Genomic DNA, 23,664 nt, shown 5'->3' on the forward strand with positions numbered 1-23,664 from the left:
CATGAGACAATTACGTTGGTCCCAATTTTTTAGTGAGTTTGACTTCACTGTCCAATATAGACCTGGAAAGAAAAATGGCAAAGCAGATGCCCTATCTCGATTGGGATTTGAATCCCCTACAGACCAAATAGATCAGACCTATATCATTCCCAGAACTAATATCATAGGAAGCATACAGACTAAGGAAGAATTCCTGACACAGGTTAGAATCAGCCAAGCCTCGGTAGACATGATAACGGTGGTGGGTTCACATGAAACGTCTACGAGGGGAGGACTTGTGTGGGTACAAGGGGGAGTGGTATTACCGACAAAGGAGTTACAGGAGCAAGTCTTGAAGTGGTACCATTTTCATCCGGTAGCAGGTCATCCAGGAATCAAAAAATCCACCGAAACGGTGCGTGACCGTTTTTGGTGGCCTAATATGCTTAAAGACATAGAAAACTTTGTGAAGACATGTTATGTATGCGCACAAACCAAGGTATCACGCCTCAATCCTGTGGGACTTCTCGTGCCATTGCCCTCCCCTTCTGGCCCTTGGCATACTGCGTCACTTGATTTTATAGTGGAACTACCGCTCACGAAGTTAAAGAATAATACCTTGCTAGTGGTAGTAGACCTATTCACAAAGATGGCTCATTTCGTACCTTTAAAAGGGTTACCCACGGCAGTAGAACTGGCATCCATATTCATGCAACAAATAGTTTGACTTCATGGTTTTCCTTCTGTCCTGGTGTCTGATAGAGGAGCCCAATTTGTGTCAAGATTCTGGAAGAGTCTATGTTCTTTACTCCAGATAGAAGTCTGTTTGTCCTCAAGTCACCACCCACAGTCAGATGGACAAACGGAGAGAGTTAACCAGTGTTTTGAACAATACATAAGGAATCAGGTGTTACAAACCCTAAGGGACTGGGATGAGTTAGCATGGTTAGCTGAAATCTCCTACAACATCAGTACACACTCCTCCATCAACACCACTCCTTTCTTTTGTTCATATGGTTATCACCCGAAGTTGTTACCCTCCGGTATTTCTACAGATTGTCCGACCCCTGCTGCTTCCGACAGGGTAGAGAGATTACATGAAGTACAGAAGAAAGCATTAGAGAGTCTTGAGATGGCAAAGGTGAGATACACAGAAGGGGCAAACCTACACAGGAGATTGGAACCTATTTACGTACCAGGAGATGAGGTCTGGCTCTCCACAAAATACATTACTCTGGGGGGTCCACGCAAGTTTAACCCCAAATACATAGGTCCCTATAAGGTGGAAAAGGTGATCAATCCTGTTGCCATGAAACTAATACTTCCTCCTTCGTTTAAGATTCATCCGGTATTCCATGTGTCACTACTAAAACCGGTTGAACCTGGGACTAAATTGCCTGTAAGACCTGCTCCTATAACTCTTCAGGATTCGGAAGAATATGAGGTCGAGGCCATCCTAGATTCCCGTAGAGTGAGGAATACATTACAATACTTGATCCATTGGAAGGGTTGCGGTATTGAGGAGCGCACGTGGGAACCCGCTTCTAACATCCATGCACCTCGACTGTTACGGGTGTATCATCAAAAGCATCCTGACAAGCCCAAACCGGGAGGGGAACATTGTGGAGGGAGTGTACTGTCATGCCTCGAGCCTCCTACGACACTGTCCCTTTAAATTTTGAGCTATTTAGGACACCATGAACCACGGAGCGACGCTTCACGTTCTTGCGTCTAGCTCCATCCTGTCCTGTGTCCGTCTTGTTCCTGATTGTCTGACTTCCTCTAGGTTGGAATACTTCCTGCTTTGGCGTACCGAGGGGAGCGTCCCCGGCCCCCGCGTTTCTGAGCGGGCTCCGGTTTTCTCTCTCCACCGGTAGCGGCCAGCCTTCTGTGGGCGTTCTCTTAGGGCGCCTATTTCTGGATTGTCTCTCGTTTACGGATTCTCCCGTGAACATTTCTTCCCCCGCCCTTGAGTCCCGCTCGGCGGCCGGGTTCTTCCCCGCCATCCGGCTGGGCTCAGCCCCGTGTTTCCTTTCCGTTTTTGCTCCGCCTGACAGCCGGGCTTGCTCTCCGCTGTCCGGCCGGGCTTCTTTCTGTCACTTTCTCGCTTGGGTTGCTCCACCCGGCAGCCGGGCTTGTTCTCCGTTGCCCGGTTGGGTTTTCCTATTTTTACCCGTTAGTTAGTTAGTTTACTTTTTCCCCATATCCTCCCTTCTATATTGCATTACCCCTTTCCTTTTTTGTTAACACATCCCCTTGCTGAAATTCTTGTCCTGGGATTCAGCTTCTCGTATTTGTGGATTCCTTGCGTGGACCAGAGTGGGTGCAGCTTCATCTTCTCTACGTAGAATCACGGTAACAGCGCTTTTGCGCTGCATATTATATTGTTTGAAGGTTCCTGTCACAACAGAAGTCTGACTACATGTTTTTGGTTTTATAAAGCTTCATACAAGCGTCAGTGGAGTGGGCAATAGGTTCATTGCATGCCATCAGACTAGTGGATGTTTCTTCGAGCCTTCTACAACAGTCAAAGTGAGAAGTGTAACAAGTTAGATTTTTTGCACCTACTTGTATCGCAGTATAGTTACTCACTGATCTGTTATGTCATCTTTGCCACAGCTCCAGATGAGTTTCCTTAAATAAGATCCTACATATCAATCCTGCAACATTTCAGAAAACCCTTTTTGGTATGTAATGTTATATGCATAAGGTGTCCTAGTGATTGTAGGTTTAGTGTTTTCCTTAGTTAAGGATACTTACTTACCTTTTATTGCAGCCTACCTGTTGTCCAGTTCCTATTTGGAGTTGCCACGCATCCATTCTGAAGACCACCAGCAAGCATCTTTTTCCCCAACCTTTCCTTGTTTTGTCTCCCTGTTTTCCCTTGGTGTGTCTCTCGCACTCTAGTGTTTGATATTCTTCAGATTCCTGACGCTCCTGTGGAACCTACCTGCAATCCTTACACTGGGAGGATCACCTGGTCCACCTGAAGGAAGTCCTTGAGGCTCTGCAAAAGGCAGGCCTCACTATCAAGGCCACAAAGTGCCAGATAGGGCAGAGTAAGGTTGTGTATTTGGGCCACCTTGTAGGTGGAGGCCAAGTTCAACCACTGGAGAGTAAGATCCAGACCATAAATGACTGGTCCTATCCAACTACCCAGACTCAGGTCAGAGCTTTCTTGGGCCTGACTGGGTACTACAGGAAGTTTGTTAAGAACTATGGGTCCATTGTGACTCCTCTTAATGATCTGACATCCAAGAAGATGCCCAAAAAGGTTCAGTGGACAGAAAACTGTCAAAAGGCATTTGATGACCTGAAGAAGGCCATGTGCTCTGCACCTATCCTGAAGAGTCCTGACTACTCAAGAGAGTTCATTGTCCAAGCAGATGCTTCTGAGTTGGGAGTGGGAGCTGTGCTTTCACAACTTAATGTAGATGGTCAAGACCAGCCAATTGCTATTATTAGCAGAAGGCTGACCCCCAGAGAGAAACGTTGGTCAGCCATTGAGAGGGAGGCCTTTGCTGTGGTGTGGGCCCTGAAGAAGTTGAGACCATACTTGTTTGGCACTCACTTCAAGATTCAGACCGACCATAAACCCCTCTTATGGCTTAATCAGATGAAGGGTGAAAACCCCAAACTACTCAGGTGGTCCATTTCCTTACAGGGGATGGACTTTACAGTGGAGCACAGCCCAGGGACTGACCATGGCAACGCAGATGGTCTCTCCAGGTACTTCCACTTAGAACATGAAGACACAACTGGTCAAGGTTAGTCTAATGTCCCTGCGTTTGGGGGTGGGGGTTGTGTAGGAGAGTAGGGTCTGCTATCCTATGGTCCCCCCAAATTTTTGCTTTTTGCTTCACTGGTTTTTGACTTAATGTGGCTGTGGGCCTGCTAATCAGACACACAGCCTGCTGTTCTCTCTCTAAATTAATGCCAATGCACTCTAGGTGCATTACGAATTGGAACTGGTTCACCTTTTAGGCCCCTGTAACAGTGTACTCCAGGTACCCAGGGCATAGGTGTATCCAAGGTCTACCAGGGGCTGCAGCATGTATTGTGCCACCCCTGGCCTGGCCTCCTTATTTGACACAACTGGCTGATCACTCAGCTGGGGTAAGTTGGTGTAATCACCTCTTACTTAGATATAGTATACCTATATCTAACCTAACTGGACACATGGTAACCTATAAGCCACTGCTGCCTCTGCAATCCTGGAGGCAGAGTACGTGGTTTCATGTGAGATGGTGCTCTAGCATGAGCTGAGCCTGTCTGCAGCTGTCGGGAACAACTCCCATAGCTGTTCCGGGATATTGCCATACCATATACTCTTAAGTGCATTATAATCCTCCCGGTTATATGCTAACTTTGGTTTGGCTTTATCAAAACATGTCGAGTAAGGTGTAATACGATTTGGAATACTATCCCCTCGACAGTTCTGTCGACGGGGATAGCATTCCACCCCTCTAGACGGACACGACATGTACATAACCTGAACCCTGGTTAAAGTTAAACTCGAGCCTCAGATTCACAAAATGGATGCTGCCACCACAGACACAAGTCTGACCTCCTGCTGCTGGGAGTCCTTCCAGCGAGGGAGGCTTGGACAAAGGGTTTCCTGCCTTGGGAGGTGCGAGCACCACCCCAGACAGGATTTTGTGTATTGGGTAGGACAGGGCTGAATAGAATCAGACATGCCTGGGGCACACAAGGTGTCCTCGTGCATAAGCCAGTCCAAACCGGTGCTGAGGCTTTCCAGCCCCAGTCCTGGTGAGGAGCTGGACAAAGGAAAGGGGGTGTAACCGCCCCCCTTCCTGGTCCCACCCAGAGGAGGGACCTAGCAGGTGATCCACCCCTCCGATTGGGAATAAGAGTGGGAGCAGTGCCATAGCACTTCAGATCATCCTGAATCAACTTGAAACTAAGAAGATGACTGGACTTCGACATTCTGCTGCACAGAAGACTGAAGAGCATCTCCCTTGTGGCCTAGGAGTGGCCACCCTGTGATCACAGGCACCATCCAGCAACTCAACGTCTGCTTTGCCGCCGCCTCCTGCCGGAGCCCGAGCCCGCAGCCCAATGAGACCCAGACTCCCAGACTTCTCACAGCCCGATCCACAGTACCTGCAAAGAAGGGACCCGTTGAGGCACCGAGAGACGTGGGACCGGACATCTTGAAAGACCCCCGAGAAGCTGACTGCGCAGCACCCGAGGCACCCTCGACGCTGTGCTCCGGGGTTTGAGAAGCCCCACCACCGAGCAGCATTTGCACCGAAGATCAGCCCCCCAGCATCTCCACGGTCTGCGTGGGGCCCTTTTGCACTTTGCCACTCGATGCGCTATCCCGGCCACTTGCCACGTGGCTGTCGGCCATCTTGGCGACAAAACCTACAATTTACACTGCGGGTCTGGTTGCACCAGAATTGCCCTCGCTCCTGTAAAAAGGAGCACCCGCTCCGACCTTGCTGGTCTTAGTGATAAGCTTTCTTCACTTCCTGCGTGGCTTGCATTAGCCAAGGCCTGTTTGCTCCAATCAAGTTGCCGACACCGCCATCAGCTAGAGCCTTCGTGGGACAGCTAGTGATCGACTCCTGGACGTCCTCGACCTCTTCGTGTCCACGTGGCTGTGGAGACAAGCTGCACCTCATCGCCTGTTTGCACCCGACATCGCCTGGTTCCATCCTGGTTCCACGGTAGTCACTGGCTAGTGACTTTGAACATTGTCCCCTCTGCTTTCAGGTCTTCACCACTTCAGATCCACCCTTGGATCCACCGGAACTCTTCTCGTCTCGATGCCTGCAGCATCTTCAGCTCCAAGCACATCGACCTGCGTGACGAAACCCGACACTACTTCGCACCTGTGCACCCGCTTCCTGTGGGTGAGGTAAATCAGCAACGCCGGTGTTCCTACACTGGTACACACCTCTAGTGCCTAGGTCTAAAGTTTTGTCCTTCTAGGTCAGTCGGAAGGTTCCTTAAACACTAACTTTGTAACTTTTACGCACCATTGACATTGCATTGGTGTATGCGTGCACTTTAAGCGCTGCACCCGAGACCCGCGGGCCTTTCCTGACTTCTTCACTGTTAGTCCCGAACAGCTCCAGCGATTCCCTAGGCCCTAGGCCTATTTCCTTTCAGCTAGGTGGTGCTTATACCACTATTTTAGTATATGGTTTAGGGGGCCCCTAGGGCTCATCCATATTGTGCAACTTTTGTGTATTTAAACTGTGTTTTGTTTTAACACATTTGCTTCTGTGCTCATAAAGAGTATAGGGGATTTGTAGTAAATAAATATATATATATTTTCAATATATATCTGTGTGATGTCCTTTCATTTGGTATTCAAGGGGATTGTGTATGGTAAAACAGCTTGCTTCACATGCCTTTACAGAGTTTAGCCTAAGACTGCTTTGTCCACGCTACTAGGATAGCTGGTCTATAAGGTTGACTTACAACCAATCATCATAAGGGTTGCTTGGCATGGTACAAGGTTATCACTAGAACTAGTGAGCATCATATACCAGGCCAACTTCTCACATTGGTGAGCAGCAGTTGGGATTTGAGCTTGCTGTTGTTTTACTATTACAATCTTTGAGAGATCATACAGGTACCTGCTAGGTGCATATAAAACAAGACTAGTATACTTAAATTCTACTGAACTTAGTTGTAGAGGATAGGGAGTAGCACACCCTGACTACAACTACTAGATAGGTTTAGTAGGTAAACACCAGTGTAGGTAGATTTCAACATATCCACCCACACTAGAGCAATGTCTGGAGCAGAGGGGTCCACTGGGACTGTCCCTGTTGAGAGTGACCCTCCAAGGGCACCATCCAAATTTGCTATGCTTAATTTTAAGGAATTGAGGCAGCTTTGTGCCTCAAGAGGTCTCAAGACGGGTCCAATCCCTACTACAGACCACCTTAGAGAGCTTTTAGACCAGTTTGAAGCTCTAAAGACCTCTAAACCAGACCCCACAGGGAATGGTGAAGGAGGCTCTCCCACTGAAGATGACAATACTGACACCCCTGTCCCTGTAGTCCAGATAGATAAGGATGACCAAGTCACTGGAGATACTCAGCCTGATGAAGAGGAGGAAGAAGAGGAGACTGAAGGGGGGAGCAGTGATTCTGATGATGGTAGACTTAGTCAGGTGCCAGCCAGCAGGCTTACCCAGGCTAACTTAAATGTGTTTTTGGGACTGAGCTAAGGATGACCTTACCCAGACCCCCAAGTGGACTTAACCAGGAGCAAAGGAGGAGAAGGAATCACTCAGGTGAATCCAATACCTCCCAAGCTTCTAGAGGCTCTCATGGTCACTCCAGAAGGGGGATGACTAGCCCTCAGAGAAGGGAACATGAGGCAAACATGAGAGAGGCTGAGCTTGGGATCCAGAAGAGGGAACTAGAGGTTTGCCTGGCCCAAGAGAAACTTGCTAGAGCAAGACAGCCTAGAGAGAGTGGGTTAGTACCCACTGGTGGCAGCATTATCCCAAAGGATAAAGACAGGTCCTATGACAATAGAAACCTGAGTTAGATTGTGCCCCCCTACAAAGCTGGGGACGATATCCTCAAATGGATGACTGCACTTGAGAGAGCCTGCAGAGTACAGCAGATCCCTCAGGAGCAGTGAGCAGCAATCTTGTGGCTCTCCTTTGAAGGTAGAAGCCGAGACAGACTCCTCACAGTTAGTGATGGGGATTCTAGAAACTACCTGGTCCTGAAGAGTGCTCTGATTGATGGGTTAGGCTTAACCACTGAACAGTACAGGTTAATGTTCAGAGAGACCCAGAAGACACAGACTCAGGACTGGTCTGAATTTGTTGAATGTGCCACTAAGGCTCTGGAGGGATTGTTGCTGGGAAGTAAGGTTACAGACTATGAAGGATTGTACAATTTGCTTATGAGAGAACAAATTTTAAATAATTGTCAGAACCAGCAGTTGCATCAACATTTGGTTGACTCAGATCTGACCTCTCCCCAATAATTGGGAAAGAGGGCAGACAAATGGGTTAGAACCAGAGTTAAGCAAAAGAACCAGAACCAGGGTGGTGACCAAACAAAAACAGACCAGAAGGGTGGGGAGCAGAAAGCTAAAGACCAGAAGTCTTCAACAGGGCCCCAAACTAATACTGAGGGTGGGTCCCAAACTTCCAAGAAGAAGAAGAAAGAAGGTCAAAGAAAACCCTGGTGTAGTACATTTAAAAACACCTCTCACTGGACAAGTGAGTGTAAAAAGGGTGGAGCCCCCAACACTGCAGCCCCTAAGGCACCTGCACCCACTAGTACAGTTAGCAGTGTTGGTCCACAAACTAAGGGGGTAGTGGGTATCACCTTGGGAACTGAGGGAGATTCTGGCCTAGTCAGAACCCCTACACAGGCTGTTCTGATTTGTGATGGGGACATAGATTTGGCCCCTACTATAAGTCCCAGTAATCTGGGCAAGTACAGACAGACACTTTTGATTAATGAAAAAGTGGCTCAAGCATACAGGGACACATGTGCCAGTGTCACTATGGTGACACCTATCTTTGTGGACCCTGGACAATACATACCAGGTGACAATTACCTGGTGACCAATGCCAGCAATGTCACTACTAAACATAGTGTGGCAATTGTTAATTTCTCCTGGGGAGGGGTAACTGGCCTAAAAAGAGTTGTGGTTAGTGCTGATCTCCCAGTTGAATGTTTGTTGGGCAATGACCTGGAGAGCTCTCTATGGTCAGAAGTTGAGTACAGGACTCATGCAGAGATGTTAGGGATATCATCACCTTCAGAGAGCCCCTGGGCTAGCCCAGTGGTTCTGGTCCCCAAACCTCACACCAAAGATGGAAAGAGAGAGATGAGGTTCTGTGTGGATTACAGAGGACTCAATGCTGTCACTAGGACAGATGCACACCCTATTCAAAGGGCAGATGAGCTCATTGACAAGTTGGCTTCTGCCAAATATTTGAGCACATTTGATTTGACAGCTGGCTATTGGCAAATCAGGTTATCTGAGGACTCCAAAGCCAAGACAGCATTTTCTACCCCAGGAGGACATTACCAATTTGTGGTGATGCCCTTTGGGTTGAAAAATGCACCTGCCACCTTCCAAAGGTTGGTGAATCAAGTCCTTACTGGGTTGGATGACTTTTGTGCAGCATATCTTGATGATATTCCTGTCTTCAGCTCCACCTGGGAGGATCACCTGGTCCACCTGAAGGAAGTGCTTGAGGCTCTGCAAAAGGCAGGCCTCACTATCAAGGCCACAAAGTGCCAGATAGGGCAGAGTAAGGTTGTGTATATGGGCCACCTTGTAGGTGGAGGCCAAGTTCAACCACTGGAGAGTAAGATTCAGACCATAAAGGACTGGTCCTATCCAACTACCCAGACTCAGGTCAGAGCTTTCTTGGGCCTGACTGGGTACTACAGGAGGTTTGTTAAGAACTATGGGTCAATTGTGACTCCTCCTAATGATCTGACATCCAAGAAGATGCCCAAAAAGGTTCAGTGGACAGAAAACTGTCAAAAGGCATTTGATGACTTGAAGAAGGCCATGTGCTCTGCATCTATCCTGAAGAGTCCTGACTACTCAAGAGAGTTCATTGTCCAAACAGATGCTTCTGAGTTGGGAGTGGGAGCTGTGCTTTCACAACCTAGTGTAGATGGTCAAGACCAGCCCATTGTTTTTATTAGCAGAAGGCTGACCCCCAGAGAGAAACGTTGGTCAGCCATTGAGAGGGAGGCCTTTGCTGTGGTGTGGGCCCTGAAGAAGTTGAGACCATACTTGTTTGGCACTCACTTCAAGATTCAGACCGACCATAAGCCCCTCTTATGGCTTAATCAGATGAAGGGTGCAAACCCCAAACTACTCAGGTGGTCCATTTCCCTACAGGGGGATGGACTTTGCAGTGGAGCACCGCCCAGGGACTGACCATGGCAACGCAGATGGTCTCTCCAGGTACTTCCACTTAGAACATGAAGACACAACTGGTCAAGGTTAGTCTAATGTCCCTGCGTTTGGGGGGGTGGTTGTGTAGGAGAGTAGGGTCTGCTATCCTATGGTCACCCCAAATTTTTGCTTTTTGCTTCACTGGTTTTTGACTTAATGTGGCTGTGGGCCTGCTAATCAGACCCACAGCCTGCTGATCTCTCTCTAAATTAATGCCAATGCACTCTAGATGCATTACGAATTGGAACTGGTTGACCTTATAGACCCCTGTAACAGCATACTCCAGGTACCCAGGGCATAGGTGTATCCAAGGCCTACCAGGGGCTGCAGCATGTATTGTGCCACCCCTTGCCTCCATATTTGACACAACTGGCTGATCACTCAGCTGGGGTAAGTTGGTGTAATCACCTCTTACTTAGATATAGTATACCTATATCTAACCTAACTGGACACATGGTAACCTATAAGCCACTCCTATGGAAGGCCTCTGCAATCCTGGAGGCAGAGTGCGTGGTTTCATGTGAGATGGTGCTCTAGCATGAGCTAAGCCTGTCTGCAGCTGTCGGGAACAACTCCCTTAGCTGTTCCGGGATATTGCCATACCATAAACTCTTAAGTGCATTATAATCCTCGCGGTTATATGCTAACTTTGGTTTGGCTTTATCAAAACATGTCGAGTAAGGTGTCATACGATTTGGAATACTATCCCCTCGACAGTTCTGTCGACGGGGATAGCATTCCACCCTTCTAGAGGGACACGACAAGTACATAACCTTTACCCCGGTTAAAGTTAAACTCTAGCCTCAGCATCACAAAATGGATGCTGCCACCACAGACACAAGTCTGACCTCCTGCTGCTGGGAGTCCTTCCAGCGAGGGAGGCTTGGACAAAGGGTTTCCTGCCTTGGGAGGTGCGAGCACCACCCCAGACAGGATTTTGTGTATTGGGTAGGACAGGGCTGAATAGAATCAGACATGCCTGGGGCACACAAGGTGTCCTCGTGCATAAGCCAGTCCAAACCGGTGCTGGGGCTTTCCAGCCCCAGTCCCGGTGCGGAGCTGGACAAAAGAAAGGGGGTGTAACCGCCCCCCTTCCTGGTCCCACCCAGAGGAGGGACCTAGCAGGTGATCCACCCCTCCGATTGGGAATAAGAGTGGGAGCAGTGCCATAGCACCTCAGATCATCCTGAATCAACTTGAAACTAATAAGACGACTGGACTTCGACATTCTGCTGCACAGAAGACTGAAGAGCATCTCCCTTGTGGCCTAGGAGTGGCCACCCTGTGAACACAGGCACCATCCAGCAACTCGACGTCTGCTTTGCCGCCGCCTCCTGCCGGAGCCCGAGCCCAGAGCCCGACGAGACCCAGACTCTCAGACTTCTCACAGCCCGATCCACAGTCCCTGCAAAGAAGGGACCTGTGGAGGCACCGAGAGACGTGGGACCGGACATCTCGAAAGACCCCCGAGAAGCTGACTGCGCAGCACCCAAGGCACCCTCGACGCTGTGCTCCAGGGTTTGAGAAGCCCCACCACCGAGCAGCATTTGCACCGAAGATCAGCCCCCCAGCATCTCCACGATCTGCGTGGGGCCCTTTTGCACTTTGCCACTCGACGCGCCATCCCGGCCACTTGCCACGTGGCTAGCGGCCATCTTGGCAACAAAACCTACAATTTACACTGCGGGTCTGGTTGCTCCAGACTTGCCCTCGCTCCTGTGAAAAGGAGCACCCGCTCTGACCTTGCTGGTCCGAGTGATAAGCTTTCTTCACTTCCTGCATGGCTTGCATTAGCCAAGGCCTGTTTGCTCCAATCAAGTTGCCGACACCGCCATCAGCTAGAGCCTTCGTGGGACAGCTCGTGATCGACTCCTGGACGTCCTCGACCTCTTCGTGTCCACGTGGCTGAGGAGACAAGCTGCACCTCATCGCCTGTTTGCACCAGACATCGCCTGGTTCCATCCTGGTTCCACGGTAGTCACTGGCTAGTGACTTTGAACATTGTCCCCTCTGCTTTCAAGTCTTCACCACTTCAGATCCACCCTTGGATCCACCGGAACTCTTCTCGTCTCGACGCCTGCAGCATCTTCAGCTCCAAGCACCCATCGACCTGCGTGACGAAACCCGACACTAATTCGCACCTGTGCACCCGCTTCCTGTGGGTGAGGTAACTCAGCAACGCCGGTGTTCCTACACTGGTACGCACCTCTAGTGCCTAGGTCTAAAGTTTTGTCCTTCTAGGTCAGTCGGAAGGTTCCTTAAACACTAACTTTGTAACTTTTACGCACCATTGACATTGCATTGGTGTATGCGTGCACTTTAAGCGCTGCAACCGAGTCCCGCGGGCCTTTCCCGACTTCTTCACTGTTAGTCCCGAACAGCTCCAGCGATTCCCAAGGCCCTAGTCCTATTTCCTTTCAGCTAGGTGGTTCTTATACCACTATTTTAGTATATGGTTTAGGTGGCCCCTAGGGCTCATCCATATTGTGCAACTTTTGTGTATTTAAACTGTGTTTTGTTTTAACGCATTTGCTTCTGTGCTCATAAAGAATATAGGGGATTTGTAGTAAATAAATATATATATATTTTCAATAGATATCTGTGTGGTGTCCTTTCATTTGGTATTCAAGGGGATTGTGTATGGTAAAACAGCTTGCTTCACATGCCTTTACAGCGTTTAGCCTAAGACTGCTTTGTCCACGCTACTAGGATAGCTGGTCTATAAGGTTGACTTACAACCAATCATCATAAGGGTTGCTTGGCATGGTACAAGGTGATCACTAGAACTAGTGAGCATCATATACCAGGCCAACATCTCACACTCAGGACTATGACAGCAGGGGCTGACAGCCACAAAGGCAGAGACTTCAATCAATGAAATTGCGCGAAACGGCGATCTATTGAAAGATCAAAAGGTCAGGACGAGTTGGGGAACCAATAGTGGTCTCCAAAATGTGATTTTAATTAATTAGGTTCAATTGCAGTACATCAGTTAATGATTTCGTCCTAATTGGAAATGCTGAAATTCTCCATCATCAGATTGGAGGTTTAATCAGGGGCGCAATTTCATTGATTTAAGTCAGTGCCTTTGTGGGTGTCCTGAGGAAGACCTACAGTGACGCTTACCACTCCGCGCCGTGTCCAGGGTAGAAACGTCAACACTTTCCCATCACACATGTCTACACAGTTTCCTTGACTAATAGTAAATCAGTATTGGGTCTTGCATTACATGTATTAAATAAGAAGACAGGACATTAATTCAAAATTCTTTTAATTCATGTCACATATGTATGTTTTGTATATAGTGTACTGTTCACTTCACCAGTCACCACATGTTACCTTCTCACCATAGTCACCTTTGTATTTTTGCAATTTACTTGTATTTGTGACAGCCATTTAATATTCAATACTTCTTGAAAAATATAAGAGAAAATCAACTCTTGGTGTGTTCTTAAACTGAAATTGTTTTTTCATTTATTGTGTAAAAGGAAGTGTGAAACACCTTTTCTCTTGTATTGGAAACAGTTATCACAGCAATTGTATCGCCTGACAGAACCAATTGTTTTCTTACTTACCAATACCCAGGTTCTGAGAGACACCGAGTCGCCCCATGAGCCTTAATAATGGGTCAGCTCAGGCAGGTTTCCCAGTTCGGCCACTTCTTCCCCTGTAAGTTCCTGGGCACCCCCCTCAGGTTCAGCCTCCTCCTGGACCGTGGAAATCTCAGGAGCGGGTTTACCGCACCACTTGCCCCTCCTCTTGTTGGCAGGCTCCTGGGACACTGTTTCAGGCTCCCGGCACTTTTGATTACCATGGGCTCCCATGGACTGTGTGATCAGGCACGCCAACTTAGGCAATCCCAACATGCAAGTGTGACTTGTGATCCACCTCCCTCAAGGTGGTGTGTTCCAAGTAGTTTACCAGCAGACAATCCACAGGCATAGATGGGCTCACAGCTATCCTTAACACCTTGGCTGCTAAGGGTTTTCCCCTCCGGTGCTGACTTTTTTGAAAGCACATTTATTCATGACGAGCTCAGCTCGTCATAAGCACAGCTCAACTGTGCCTCATGACGAGCTGAGCTCGTCATGAGCATCGGAGGGGTTAAAGGACTAAAACCCTTCCCCCCACTCAAAGGGAAACTGAGCTATTTTACAAAAGCGCTCGCTGTTGTCTCCTGGAACTACTTGGTGAAGCACTCCAGGGACACCAAGTGACACCTGACAGTAGTCACATTGCTCCTGTGTATCTCAGAGTCTCTACTCTTTGTCCTTTGATGGTCACCCACTGCCTGTATTTCTTAGTTTTATCAGGTATTATTTTTCTCTGGACCATCTCACTGTCCCCTGGTGAGACAAAGGTTGTCTCAGCTGATTTCCCTCACCCACCTGGAAGCAACTCCTCCCCAAGCGCTACACTGGCCATCCCCAGTGTCTTCCCAATGGTGGGGTCCTGTGCCCACTTGGGACACTTGGGACTCCCTCTGAAGTGCCCTACCTAGCTACAGTCATGACACATCAGGGGGTCCTTCCCTCCAGGCCTCCCTGGTGGGAAATAATCCTTCTTCTCAGTGGGGGACTGGGGATCCTTACCCTGGGAATTATGTTGGGGCCCTCTGGGGATCTCACCATTTTTACCCTTGCCCTCCCCCCCCCCCCCTTCTGCTGCTCTGGAGCCTGCTCACCTGTGGCAAAGTCTCCCCCTACAACCGCTTGTAGATCCTGGTATGCACCCTGCAGTCCTCCTCCTGAGCAAGCCTCCAGGAGACAGTAAGCATGCTGTCCATCAAGTGCTGGTGCAGCTCTGGAAAATACTGACTAGACAAGTAGTCCCACAGAAGCAAATTCTACTGCCCCATGTAATCTGTGACCTGACTGCCCTTCCCCCAACCATCCAGTGCTCTGTAAAAAGCATCGACACACTCAAGCCATATCTGGGAATCCATGTTCTCACTCTGCCTAAACTGATCCCTGTACTGATCCCTGTACTAGACCATCCTGGGCAAGGAGGGCATAGTTCATGGTAGGGTATGTGCGGACAGGGGTGTCCCCAAAGGCCAGCAATGTGTCTGTCTCTCCCTTCCACTGTGAAGTGATTCCACAGTCCTGCCCCCCAATTCTTCTCACAGACCTCATGCATGTGAAGAGCTGCCTCATAACCCTGAAACCATCTCTGGATAACATCCTCCTTAGTATACTCTTTCCCTATATTTTTTGGAATGTGCACTACTTTCTCTGACTGCACTGATGAAACGCTGCCACCATCTGTGCTTGACTTGGCCCTTACGTCCAACCCATTTAACCTCATCTCCTGAGCTAGCACCATTTTTCTATCCTTTTGTATCCTAACTTATCCTCTTGGAGCTCTTGCTCATGTTTCGTCTTGAGCCTTTCCAGCTCCCAACTGATGCCTCCTGGGCTCCCGCCTGTATTCCAGCTCCTCTGGTGACAGACCTCTGTAAGAAATACTGCTGCTTGCCCTAGAAGGTGCTTTCCACCCAGGCAGATCCTGATTCACAAAATCCTTATACAGTCACAGTTACTCCACATCACCATTCTCATCCTCAGTAGGCCTACCAGCCTTTCTTGCTCCCAACCAGACCCTCAGCACCTTTTGCAGCTCCTCCGTTTCAGTGAGGCCTTTAAAAGAACACTTGGAATCCCTGCAGGTATTTTTAAGCTAAAGCAGCATATAGGTTTCCAGCTTTTCCTCCTCAAACGCAAAATCTGCAGATAAAAGTGATGGCTCCCCAGACTGAGACATGATTGTGGATTACAAAAACTCTGGAGTTGCCAAGTAGAGAAGAATCAAATGTATGTGGTTGAGTAACAGTCTCAATATGGTAGTAGCGTACACCAATCACTATATGCAAAGTACAAACACAAGACCTATCCTCACCACTGGCCACCAATGTTAGAAATGGGATCTCTAGTTGGTAGTGGTTTGCACCCTGTCTAAGTAGGGATCCTCTCTCTAGTGAGGGTAAGGGGATTACACAGCTAAAATAAACCCTGCTCAACCCCTTGGTAGCTTGGCACGAGCAGTCAGGCTTATCTCAGAGGAATGTATGATGTTACAACGCACACATTTACAATGCATGCCTTTACAACGCAGTTTTTACATCGCAACATCCTTTACAACGCATTCTTTTACATAGCATGCCATTACATCGCATTTTCAGAAACTACCTTTACAACGCATTCCATTACATCACATTATACCTTTACAGCGCATACCATTACAATGCATACCATTACATTGCATTTCAGGTAAGTGTTGGATAGTCTAGGGGTAATAGTTACTATTCTAACTCCAGTGAGTGCAACAGTAGGGTAAGTGTTGGCTAGTGTAGGGGTACAAATTACTATTCTAACTCCAGTGAGTGCAACAGTAGGGTAAGTGTTGGATAGTGTAAGGGTACTTTGCGTTGTGATGGTAGACGTTGTAATGACTTGCGATGTAATGTCTGCATTGTAATGACATGCGTTGTAATGACATGCAATGTAATGGCTGCGTTGTAAAGGATGTTGCGATGTAATGACTACTATGTGAAGGTAGTGCGATGTAAGGACTGCGTTGTAAAGGTTGTTTCCCATCTCAGAGGAAATGTGTAAAGCATTTGCATCTACACACAGTAACAACACACAAAAGGACACCACACCAGTTTAGATAAATAGCCAATATTTATCTGAATAAAACAAGACCAAAGTGACAAAAATTCAACATACACAAATCAAGATATCACTTTTAAAAAGATTACTGTTAAAAATAGCTCTTAGAAAACAATAGCTCTAAAAGGGGCTATCTCGATGTTGTGACAGGTACCACTCCAACAGTTCAGCTCAGACTGCAAGGAGCGCGGGCTGGCCACGGAGTCACTGAGACCCCTAGGAACAATACCTTTAAAGTGACTAAAACAAAGGCGATGCTCAGCATCGACGAGGTGACCCAGTGGTGGTGCCGCGTTGGTTCCTTACTGCCACAGGGGAGGTGAGGCATTGGTTCCTTACTGCTATGCGGGAGCGGTGAGGTGTTGGTTCCTTACCATGCAGAGAAGGTGAGGCGGCAGTGCGTCAATTCCATATGACAGTGCAGTGTCGTTGAATTCGGAAGGTTCCCACGTTGGTGATCAACTCCTCGATGATGCGGTTGAGGTTTTGGCAGGCTTCGGGGGCTGCGTTGCAAGTCAGAGCGGTGTGTCGTGCTCTTCACATGCGGCACCCTCGGCTCTGGTGCAGGCAGCGGTGGTGTGCAGCACTGACGGAGAGGTCTGGGCTGCGGTGCAAGTCGGGGTGGTGCATCGTGCACTTCACAAGCGGTGCCCTCAGCTCCAGTGCAGGCAGCAGCCTCGATGCCTAAGTCAGTGTCGCTAAGTGTCTGTCATCTGCAACACCAGGGCAGTGGTGTAAGTCAGGGTGGTGCGTCGTGCTCTTCACAAGCAGTGCCCTCACCTCCGATGCAGGTAGCTACGTCCCTGACGGAGTCAATGTTGCTGTTCTTCAAGTTCAAGTTCAGGGATTTATATAGCGCACTACTCACCCAGAGGGTCTCAAGACGCTTGGGGAAGGGGGGTTCAATTTTTGTCGAATAGCCAGGTTTTAAGTTCTTTTCTGAAGGAGATGTGGTTTTGAGTAAGGCGGAGGTGAGTGGGGAGTGAGTTCCAGGTCTTGGCAACCAGGAAGGAGAAGGATCTGCCACCCATGGTGGATTTTCGGATGCGCGGGACTGCGGCGAGGGCTTGATTGGACAATCTAAGTTGGCGGGTGGGTGTGTAGAAGGACAGTCGAGTGTTGAGGCATTCGGGTCCTAGTTTGTAGAGGGCCTTGTGTGCGTGGGTGAGAAGACGGAATGTAATTCTCTTGTTGACGGGAAGCCAGTGGAGGTCTTTTAGGTGTCCGGTGATGTGATCTTGGCGAGGGATGTCCAATATGAGTCTCGCTGATGCGTTTTGGATGCGTTGGAGTTTTTTCTGTAATTTTGCTGTGATTCCGGCGTATAGTGTGTTACCATAATCCAGTCGACTCGTGACCAGTGCGTGGGTGACAGTCTTTCTTGTTTCGAGGGGGATCCAGCGGAAGATTTTTTTGAGAATACGAAGTACGTTGAAGCAGGAGGATGAGACTGCGTTGACTTGTTTGGACATCGAGAGAGAGGAGTCTAGGATGAAGCCCAGGTTGCGTGCGTGGTCTGTGGGTGTGGGTGCTGTGCCCAGAGCGGAAGGCCACCATGAGTCGTCCCAGGCAGAGGGGGAGGATCCTAGGATGAGCACCTCTGTTTTGTCTGAGTTGAGTTTTAGGCTGCTATGTTTCATCCATTCGGCTACTTCTTTCATGCCTTCGTGAAGATTGGTTTTGGCGGTGTTAGGGTCTTTGGTGAGGGAAAGGATTAACTGGGTGTCGTCGGCGTAAGAGATGATGTTAAGGTTGTGTTGACGCGCGATGGAGGCGAGTGGACTCATGTAAACGTTGAAGAGGGTGGGACTAAGTGATGATCCTTGTGGTACTCCACAGATGACTTCAGTGGCCTCTGAGTTGAATGGGGGAAGTCGGACTCTTTGAGTACTCCTGGCGAGGAATGAGATGATCCAGTCCAAGGCTTTTCCTTGTATGCCGATGTTGCTGAGGCGTTGTATAAGGGTGCTGTGGCAGACTGTGTCGAAGGCGGCGGAGAGGTCGAGTAGGATGAGGGCCACTGTTTCTCCGTTGTCCAGTAGCGTTCGGATGTCGTTTGTAGCTGCGATGAGGGCGGTTTCGGTGCTGTGTTTGGCTCGGAAGCCGGACTGTGAGGGGTCAAGGGAGTTGTTGGATTCAAGGAAGGCGGCGAGCTGGCTGTTGACGGCTTTCTCAATGACTTTGGCGGGGAAGGGGAGGAGGGATATGGGTCGGTAGTTTTTAAGTTCAGTGGGGTCTGCTGTGGGTTTCTTCAAGAGGGCGCTGAGTTCGGCGTGTTTCCAGCTTTCTGGGAAGGTGGCAGAGTTGAACGAGCAGTTGATGACATCGCGGAGATGGGGTGCGATGATGGAGTCAGCTTTGTTGAAGATGTTGTGGGGGCAGGGGTCGGTTGGCGAGCCAGAGTGGATTGAGTTCATTAGGCGGATGGTGTCTTCGGTGGTGATTGGGTTCCAGGCGCTGAGGTTGTTAGTTGGTGGTGTAGGATCTGAGGGGGGTGGGAAGGGTTGTTCGCAGGGAGTGTTCTCGAAGCTGTTGTGAATGTCGGCAATTTTGTTGTAGAAGAAGGAGGATAACGCATCGCAGAGGTCTTGGGAGGGAGTGATGTTGTTAGATGCTGCGGCGGGGTTGGTGAATTCTTTGACAATGTTGAAAAGTTCCTTGCTGTTGTGGGCGTTGTTGTCGAGACGATCCTTGAAAGCGGATTTTTTGGTGGATCGAATCAGTTGGTGGTGTTTGCGGGTGGCCGCCTTGAGGGTGGCCATGTTGTCGGTGGTTGGGTTTTTTCTCCATGTTTTCTCTAGGGTGCCGCATAGCTTCTTGGATTTTTTAGGGTCATCATTGAACGAGGGGGCCTTTTTGCTGCCTGAATTGATCTGGTGCTTTTTCAGGGGTGCCAATTCGTCAGCGCTGTGGGTGATCCATTGCTTGAGGTTGGTGGCCGCTTGGTTTGGGTCCAATGAGAGGGTGGGAGGGTTTTGGTTGAGTGATGTGAGGAGTTGGTCGGAGGTGATTTTGTTCCAGTTTCTCCGAGGAATAGGTTGTGGGCAGTTGTGGGTCAAGGTGGTTTTGTAGCTGAAGTGAACACAGCTGTGGTCCGTCCAATGGAGAGCTGTGGTGCGGTCGAAGGAAATGTGCTTGCTGGAGGTGAAGATAGGGTCGAGCGTGTGCCCGGCTACATGGGTGGGGGTGTCCACAAGTTGTTTGAGTCCGAGATTGGCCAGGTTGTCCAGAAGGGAGTTGGTGTTACTGTCGTGTTTGTTTTCAAGGTGGAAGTTGAGTTCTTGGGTTGCAGCACCAGCCACACGATTCCAAGGGCCCAGGAACTCGAATTGTCACCTTTTGGCAAGCATGACTCTCAGCCGAGAAGTCCAGGTGCTGTTAGGAAGATGCCAGTGAAATCTTAGATGGCCCTGAGACTTCTTGACAAGAGGCAGGTATGCAATTGCCCTTGGAGAACCTTGGAAACAGGATTCAGAAGTCCAGTCCTTTGTTTCTCAGAACAGAAGCAGCAGGCCAGCCCAACAAAGCAACAGGCAGAGTGGCAGTCCCTCCTACAGCATCCAGATACCTAGCAGAATGTCCTTAGTACAGAAGTGTTCTGATTTTGGGGTTTCAGAGGGCCAATACTTATACCCCTTTCTCTGCCTTTGAAGCAGGCAAACTTTAAAGGAAAGTCTTTGTAGTGCACAATACCCTGCGCTTCCCTGACCTGGCTCCAGACACATTCCAGGTGAGTGGAGACAGCTTTGTGTGAGGACATGCACAGCCTTATTCAGGTGTCAGTGATAACTCCTCCCACCCCTCTAGCTTCGGAAGGCACATCAGTCTGGTTATGGGGCCTCAGGATATGCAAGGCACACATCAGCTCCCTTTGGGTGGCTGTCTAGAGTGAATGCACAAACATCCTAACTGTCATACTCCCTTAGACTTGAATTCTACAGACAGGCAGAGGCACAGGATGGTAAAGCAAGAAAATGCCCATTTTCTAAAAGTGGCATTTTCAAACACACAATTTAAAACCAACTTCACCAAAACATGTATTTTCAAATTGTGAGTTCAAAGACCCCAAACTCCAAATCTCTATCTCTTCCCAATTGGAAGATACACTTGTAAGATGTTACAAGGCAGCTCCAGTGACCTATGAGAGTGATAGTCTGTGTAATAGCGAAAAACAAAATTAGAAATATTTCACTATTTGGACCTGTAAAAACACACCAGTTCATATCCTACCTTTTAAGTACACTGATCCTGCTCATGGAGCTACCATGGGCCTACCTTAGGGGTACCTTACATGTAGTAAAAGGAAAGATTTGGACCTTGCAAGTCGTTGCACTTGGCAGGTCGACTTGGCAGTTTAAAACTGCACACGTAGACACTGCAGTGGCAGGTGTGAGACATGTTTGTGGGGTTATTCATGTGGCTAGCACAATCAGTGCTGCAGGCCCCCTAGTAGCATTTGAGATACAGGCCCTGGGCACACACAGTGCCCTTCTCTAGAAACGTACTAATAAATCAAATAAACCAAATCAGAGATAAACCAATCACCAATACATTTACTCAGGGAGATCATGCAGTTTAGCACTGGTCAGAAGTGGTAAAGTGCCCAGAGTCCTAAAACCAGGAAAAACAAAATGCAGGTCACAGTCGAAAACAGAAGACAGTAGAAAAAAACGCCAAAGATGCCAGGTCTAGCATCTTCCAATGTATCCTGACTGCTATATTTTACACCTGCAGCCGACCTGTCAAAATAAGGCTTTTGACAGGGGGATACCCCCTCTTAAAGAAATTGTGAGTCACCCCTAAATAGGCCTCGTAGCTTACAAGGTAGGGTGCCTAGTATTTTGAAATGTAGAAATGTAATGTTGTCATTCCCTACGGTAACAAGTCCCCAAAAGCTATTTTTCTGTTTTATGAAAAATAGAGGACAGATTAAACTAATCATTCTGCTATCTTGAGTTTGGAACATGGTAGAGAAATGGATTGATCACAATATTTAATGTTTATTAAAAATCCAATTCAATGGTACACCCAATTTATTTTGATGCTGCCTCCTATTTAAATAGGAGGCAGTGCCAAAATTAAGACCAGGGAAAACCTGGTCTTCAACAGGTGTTTAGCATTTTCCATGTGTGCTGCCTTGTGCAGCACACATAGAAACAGCAAGTTGCCTATGATTGTTTATGTGCAGGAAGTTCCTCCTTCCGGGACATAAACAGTCATTTAAAAAAAATCTGTTTTGCAACTTCTATGTGTGCTGCATTAAGGAGCACACATAGAAGTTACAAAACAGAATTTAAAGATTGTTTATGTGCAGGAAGGGGGTCATCCTGCACTTAAGCATCCCCTCAACACATGAGGTGCCTGCATTGTCACTAGGCAGCTAAAGTTAGCACCAGCGCAGAAGGAAACGCAGGGCTGCAGCATATTCTAGTAAATATGGCGCAGCTGTGCGTTTCTAAAGTAACAAAGCCTGTTGTTAGCCTTCTTGGCTTAATGACCCGCTTCCCCACTTTACTGTAAATATGCCCCTTCGTTTTTATTACTCTGTAGCATGAGTCTTAGAAGATATCTTTTCAGTAGTTGCACCAATAAATAATAGTGTTTTGTCAAAAAAGAATGATATTGTTTGTATTATTGCCTGGAAGGCAGCCTCTAATTATAAACTTTTAAATAATGTTTCTTCTTTCTTTTGTTTAGGTACAACCACTGGTTCGACGGCATGGCTCTGATGCATCAGTTTCGAATTGCAGATGGCGCTGTCACTTACATGAGCAAGTTTCTGCAGAGTGATTCTTATACGACAAACCAAGCCTACAACCGCATCGTGTTGTCAGAATTTGGAACCATAGCCTTGCCGGACCCATGCAAGAGCATGTTTGAGCGTTTCATGTCGACATTTCAGTTTAGTATGTTTGTAGCATCTGGAAATTGTTTAGTGAATTTTGACATACGTTCATCTATGCAGTGCAAACGCACTTGGAGGAATTACAGAATGTGCAATGGTTGTTAGAGTTAGTTATCAGTGCTGAGCCAGTGAAAATGTTCCTTTTCCATTTGTTGACGAAAATCTTTGTATATGGTTCAAGGCCAATGAAATACGGTAGCTGACTCGATGTTTGAGGGCTATTTTGCTGCTTAAAATGCTATGTTGGAAGCTGCATGTAACTGAAGCAAACCTATCAGTTTACCTAAGTGGTGCATAGACTTAGTAACATTAATTTAAATCTCACTTGAAGGATTGGCTTCAGATATCATATACCCAGTCAGTCTGGTCATGCTGCACTATTACCTGCTTCAGTTTCCTGGGCACTAAGGGTGGATTGTTGGTTTTATATTTCCTTTTGATTGTCATGCTACCTGCTATTTTTTTAATTCTTTGAAACCTTTTATTCTTTAATCATATCATTGAACAAAATCAGCCTTATGATTGTTTCTCTCAAATTATGTGTAATATGTACGTCCACTCTCTGGGCTCCTAGTAGAAGTGCACTGTGCACAGAGATGTGGAACTCTACTTCACAGAGTTTTGTGAGAACCTTTCAAACTTCAAATTGCCATGGTGTTATTTTTTAAAGTAAAATAAATAATATTGTTTTCACTTCTTAGGCTAATGGCTAAACATCCCAAAATAATTTTCTCAGAAGAGAAATGTTGCCTGATGCTTGTAAGAAAAAAATAACATTAATTTTGCTATTGCCTTTTTGATTTACATTATCAGAAAGATGCACTTTCCTCACCTACAACATCTGATGCTGACAGTTCAAGCTACCACTAGAAATCGACCAAGTTAAACCAGTAACCTAGGACAGGTCCGCATAGCAATATGTGTGTGGGTGTGAATTGGCCATAGCTCTGACCCTGTATACCCCGTCAAATGTTTCAAACCACAAGATTGCATTCCTCCCAAAATATAAAATGTTCAAAATCAACAAAATGACCTAACTAAAGAAACATTTCTTTACTTGTGCACACACATATCTAGTTTAAGGTACCAGTAACAAGTATAATGTAAATGCCCATTGGTGATCTCCTTGGGAACCCCTCACAGAAACCTTTGCATTAAACTCAGGAGTCATAGCAG

At 47.7% G+C, this 23,664-nt stretch overlaps 1 protein-coding gene across 1 annotated transcript in view; it reads left to right on the top strand.

Moving 5' to 3' along the window:
* LOC147732519 (carotenoid-cleaving dioxygenase, mitochondrial-like) overlaps window positions 1–23,664 on the top strand; it is an 816,482-nt gene that overhangs the window by 437,624 nt on the left and 355,194 nt on the right. The window contains exon 3 of the mRNA XM_086958818.1: window positions 22,281–22,489. Coding sequence (XP_086814944.1) covers window positions 22,281–22,489 — 209 coding nt within the window. The remainder of the gene's footprint in view (window positions 1–22,280; window positions 22,490–23,664) is intronic.

Source organism: Lissotriton vulgaris, chromosome 2_1, assembly GCF_964263255.1.
Source record: "Lissotriton vulgaris chromosome 2_1, aLisVul1.2, whole genome shotgun sequence".
Lineage (NCBI taxonomy): Eukaryota > Metazoa > Chordata > Amphibia > Caudata > Salamandridae > Lissotriton > Lissotriton vulgaris.